A 5,568-nucleotide genomic window follows, 5' to 3' on the forward strand; every position below is an offset into this window, starting at 1 on the left:
GGGAGGCAGAAAAGCAGAAAGCACTTGGTATACCAAATATTTTATATAACTATGCATTGCCGAATAGCACGATGGATATTACTGTCAAGTGGATATATAGTGGAAATCTGGTGACATCTGACAGTCAGCAGAGAACCAAAACAGGTAGCAATTCCCTTTCTGTTGTTTTTTATAATTACTCAATGTCAAAAACTAACAAAGAGTTTTCATGGAGCTTTAAAAAGCTCCACATTAGAACGTACAAGTTGTTTACCTCCACCTACAAGTTTACAAAGACTCTTTCAAAAAAAAAAAACAAGTTTACAAAGACAGACAACACTACTCGTTCTTCTTTCAATTTTCTATTATTATTATTATTATTATTTTTTATGTCTACCCCATTATTTTTTTCCCCCTGAAGAGTGTTAAACAGTCGACATATCATCCATAAATACTTGTTCAGACTCTTATTGTTGGGACCATCCTTCCAGAGTAAACATGGGAGAAAGGTTGCGGCTGGCAGTCGGAGTCATGGGTACTTTCTTCTTAATTTGTTTATTTTCTCAGCTCTCAATCATTGTGAACGACCAAATGTCCAAAGTTTCTCCTATAATTATACTTTCCTGGCGTTTACTGCAGGGAATGCTGCTTCTGTGTTACTTTATGCAGCTCCCATGTAATGTCAATTAAACATGCTATTCTACTAATTCATAGTTGACTCTATCTTATTTAATTCCAGTGAGCAATACTTAAATAGGTTGAATCCTTGATCAAGTAACTCAACTTTTTCCATCAATGATTTCTTTATTGTTTTCAGATTAACTTTTTCAAGAGTCATACGGAAGAAGAGCACAGAGGAGTTTTCATGTGCTCCTTACATCATTGCACTATTAAACTGTCTCCTTTATACTTGGTATGGACTGCCAGTGGTAAGCCATAGGTGGGAAAATCTTCCTCTAGTTACCACCAATGGCCTGGGGATTCTTCTCGAGTTCTCCTTCATTGTCATATATTTCTGGTTCGCTTCAGACGGAGGGAAGGCAAGTTTCACATTTCAATGTTTAACAGCAAAGTTTTTCCAGTATACTTGATATATTATGATTCCCATGCAGGCATGAGATATATTAGATATTCAAGTTCATATGTACTGATTTCGATATTTATGGCATGCATGCTGTATATGTTTTTCGTCAAACGTAGGTTTTCTATTTGCCATGTTAAATCCTTCACAAGTACATGCATATATTCAGTCGAAGAGTGCATTAATGATGTATGAATTCCGTGAGGGTTCAGATGAAGGTGGCTGTGTCGGTGACAACTGTTATCATAGGATTCTGCACCACTGCTATCATCTCAGCTCTTGCTTTCCATGATCACCATCATCGAAAGGTTTTTATTGGGAGTATAGGAATAGTGGCCTCTGTAGCAATGTACGGTTCTCCACTGGTGGTTGTGGTGAGTCATCATTAATTTCTGATTACTACATGAAAGTGATATATATATATATATATATATATATATATATATATATATATATATATATATATATATCTGTAGCATCGTAATTGGCAAAAGATGAAGTGGAAACTTTTTTTTATTAATGTTTCAAATCCATGGAAGAATATATTGTGAAAATTATAGTACACAAAACAATTTCGCTTCATGTTAAGTTCTTATACATGATATTCTGTTGCTCTGTCAGCAACTCCGCATATAATAATTAACTTCATTTTATTATTGCAGAAGCAAGTGATACTTACAAAGAGCGTGGAATTCATGCCGTTCTATTTATCTTTTTTCTCATTCCTTGGTAGTTCATGTTGGATGGCTTATGGAATACTCAGCCATGATCTATTTCTTACGGTTTGTATCACGATTAAGCTCTAGTTTTGTTGTCAAAAAAATCTCCGTACTGTAAAACTTACATACGCTTAGATTTTCTTTCTAACTCCTTTGCAGGCCCCGAATCTAGTTGGTTCTCCTTTAGGCATCCTTCAACTCATGCTCTACTGCAAGTATAGGAAACGAGGTATTATAGAAGAACCAAACAAATGGGATATGGAAAAGAACGATGACAAGTCCAAACAGTTGCAGCTCGTGATTAATGACAGTACTAATGGAAAAAGTTGAAAAAATCAACTAAGATCTGATTAAGATCCATTTCACTATTGTGTCCCAGAAGATGGGTCTCTAAAAATTTTAGTTCAAGACCATTCATGCATCAATATTGCATGTATATGTACATGCATGTGTGTGTATTTCGTCTTTTATCTTATGTAATGATCTGTGCTATTCCAAGAGGTTTGTTTGCCAGAGGGAGAACTTTATTTCATTAAAAAATAAATTTCAATGAACCTACAAAAGTACAAAGAGGGCAGTAAAATAAACTCCTAAATATTAATTTCCTCAAACAAGGTTAAAATCTAGAATTATACCATTACATGCATGAATTCTTGAAATTTAACCACGCATGCAACAAAATAAACTCAACTCAATTCCTTGTTTCTGTTAAAAAAAAAAAAAAAAGGTACTGATTTGAAAAATAAAACTCCCATTATATGTCCAAAATGCAATTATATTTGCCAACTCGTTGCAATTACAATTATAGCAAAAATTGCTGTTTGATCCAGCATATATACCTACTCGATCAGTCACCTAAGCTCAAGATAAACCCTGTTTATTACCTAGCAGTATCGCTGTCTATGCAAAGACCATCCCTTAGTCAATAAAGCCACCAAAAAGAAGAACTTAAATTAATCGGAGCATCCATATGAATTGTGTAAAGATAACTTCCTTTTTCTTTCTCAAAACTAAAGGCCCTTTTTGAATTCTAGTATTGACTCATGGAAGGGACAAAAAAGTAGCAAGCAGCCTTTTTTCTATCTTTTTTCTTTTCTTTTTTTTTTTTTTAATTTTCCGGGGGGGGGGGGGGGGGGGGGGCATATATCTGCTTTAAAAGATTTCACAGCTGAGATATATCAGTTGGTCTGCATTTTTAATTTTTCAAAAGATGTATGCTAAAACAGAAGCACTAAACAGACTTAAAAGAAAGAGTAGCTCTCACCTCTTAGGACAATAAGCAGATTTTGTTTGCCAAAAATACAAAACCAACAACTAATTTGCATCATTGCCATTAGCATCATTCTTAGATATGAGAAGAATAAAAGAAATGTTGCTTGGCTTTGCATGGAACATAATTTTAAAAAAGAATATGTCCTTAGAACCCATTCTGCATCAACAAATGCAAGTCAGCTGTCATTATCCAATATGCCCATGATTCACAACAATGCAATTAGAAGGAAGGAGACATCAAAGCTTGAATTTAGAATATTATGTCACCAAGGTGTGCGGCCATTGTTCAGGAACCCGTAACATGAGCTGAACCAATTCACAACCAATTGAAAGAATCAGTTCTAACACAATCTTACATGATTGACAAAAGAAAAAAGAACATGATCATATTTAAAAACTCAACCAGAAACCTTTTTAACAAATTAAAGCCTATGCCTACCCAAGTCACTAGATGCAGAGTTTGCTACGTACAATGAGCTTGACATTGGACAAAACATTTTTTTTTTTTTTAACAGAGAAAAAACATGAAACATGCCGTCCTAGAAGTGCATCTGTCTAAATAAGAAAAGTAAAGAGATAATAACATGATGCTTCAACAAAACATAGAAACAATATAAAAAAAAATGTCACAGATACATATGGAAGAAGATAAACCTTAACCAATAGTTTGACATATTTCTTGAAATTTCATAGAATTTATTAGCAGTCCAAAGTTTAGAAATAAATCCCGAGCTAAAAGGGAGTATAGAGAGAAAAGAATTAAAAAATCAATAAAATAAAAAGATCACACAAGTAATTAATATCAGATCGTTCAATGAGAGTATGTTGCTTTAAAGTAACTAGCCTTCCACTATTTGCATGTCTAGAATCAAAATAAAAATCAAATTGAACAATGGAACTTATATTCGATGTTAGATGTTCCAAAGTAGCATAAATGTCATTGCAATGAGGATGGGTTTTATCTTCTACAGAGAACACAGGAACTCTGCTGTCCAGCTCAATCCAACTACACCCGGAAGCCTTAATTTGTTACCCCTATGCCTGTTAATCTCTTCCTCAAATTCAGCTTTTCCCCCCATTTTCCCAATATAGAATACATGTTAGACAGAATAACATAAGCAGATATTGGCTTAGGATCCAAACTGAACATCTTCTCAGCCACTCTCCTACTCATCTCCATGTCCATCCAGAACCAACAGGCACTAAGCAAAGCTCCCCAGACAACCCCATCTGCATCAACAGGCATCTCTTTTATAAACTCCTCAGCTTCTTGCAGATGGCTGACCAAGAAGATCCACCACACATGCGTAGTGTTCTATTGTTGGGGTTACTCCATAACATTTTTCCATTGAGTGGAAAATTCTCATCCCTTCATTGACTAGACCAGCATGACCACAAGCAGACAGAATCCCAATGAAGGTAGCTCCGTTAGGAACAACTCCTTGCTTTAACATATGCCCAAACAGTGAAATTGCTTCAGAGCCAATTCCTTGATGTTCATATCCATTAATAAGAGCTGTCCAAGCCGCCACATTGGGTGAAGAGATACTAATAAATGATTTTTGAGCATCATGCATGGATGCTCCCGCATTTGGACTACATGTCTACAAGAGATGTTCCAACATAAGCAGTCGATTCAAATGGTGTTTTGATCAGGTGGGCGTGAAGTAATTGTCCTAGTTGAAGAGATCCAAGGCATGTGCAGGCATGAAATAGAGCAGCGAATGTTGATCTAGTACGGTCTATTGATAATCTGTGCATGGTACGTAACATAGAGTTTGACAGCCTCTTTATGCCGATGATTTTGAATATAACCTGACGTACATCAATGAATTCCATGTCACAGGGTTTCTTTCCCCTTTGGTTTCTTCAAATAGCTCCAAAGCTTTATCAATTTCTCCGTTCCTAGAATACACAGAAATCATAGTATATATTAAAAGAAAATATAGTTCTTTGGGTCATTGTCTTAAACAATCTCTCTGATTCCTCAACTTGACCGCTTATTGCATAACCTTTAATCATCAAATTATATGAGATTGGATTCTTTTCAATCAGTCTATTAAAAATCAGCTCAGCATCTTCAATCCTACCCATCAATATAAGCCCCGCAATAAGTGAATGGGAAGCATTTAAACATGGGTTTCCAATCCTATCATAAACTATCCTGGCATCCTCAATAGCTTCACAACCACAATAAAATTCAATCAACGCACCACCAATCGACTGATCAAATTCAAACCCATATTTGATCAAAAGCCCATGGACAACTCTGCCTTCACTTAGGCTTCCTAATCTCCCATAAGCCCTTATAACGCAATCCAATGTAAACTCATTAGGCATCACGTCACTACTCCCTCTCATTCTCCTAAACAACTCCAAAGCTCTTTCACACCCATCCTCCCTCCTCATATATCCGGAAATCAATGTAGTCCATGCCACAACATCCCGGTATGGCGTCCTTTTAAATACATCCAAAGCCTCACTCATTAAGTTACATCGCACATACCCTACTAGCAT

General features: G+C 35.8%; 1 protein-coding gene and 1 pseudogene across 2 annotated transcripts; one reads left to right on the forward strand and one right to left on the reverse strand.

Annotated features, from left to right (window-relative positions):
- Nucleotides 1-2,279, forward strand: LOC133880467 (bidirectional sugar transporter SWEET3-like). Of its 2 annotated transcripts, XM_062319416.1 has the most exons (7): nt 1-144; nt 471-514; nt 619-655; nt 797-1,019; nt 1,273-1,434; nt 1,723-1,842; nt 1,939-2,279. In XM_062319416.1, the coding sequence occupies exons 2-7, from the start codon at nt 478-480 to the stop codon at nt 2,107-2,109; spliced, it is 750 nt and encodes a 249-aa protein (XP_062175400.1). In that variant the 5' UTR covers nt 1-144; nt 471-477; the 3' UTR covers nt 2,110-2,279. The 2 variants fall into 2 exon arrangements, with proteins under 2 accessions (XP_062175400.1, XP_062175399.1); XM_062319415.1 differs by lacking the exon at nt 1-144 and having other exon boundaries at nt 308-514.
- A 1,531-nt stretch (nt 2,280-3,810) lies between these two features.
- Nucleotides 3,811-5,568, reverse strand: LOC133879854 (pentatricopeptide repeat-containing protein At2g13600-like; annotated as a pseudogene).

Source organism: Alnus glutinosa, chromosome 10, assembly GCF_958979055.1.
Source record: "Alnus glutinosa chromosome 10, dhAlnGlut1.1, whole genome shotgun sequence".
NCBI classification, from domain to species: Eukaryota; Viridiplantae; Streptophyta; class Magnoliopsida; order Fagales; family Betulaceae; genus Alnus; species Alnus glutinosa.

Coding starts and splice junctions, on each gene's coding strand:
- LOC133880467 (XM_062319416.1), top strand. CDS start 478: ATGGGAGAAAGGTTGCGGCTGGCAGTCGGAGTCATGG. Junction 656..796: donor TTACTTTATGCAGCTCCCAT/GTAATGTCAATT, acceptor TATTGTTTTCAG/ATTAACTTTTTCAAGAGTCA. Junction 1,843..1,938: donor GCCATGATCTATTTCTTACG/GTTTGTATCACG, acceptor ACTCCTTTGCAG/GCCCCGAATCTAGTTGGTTC.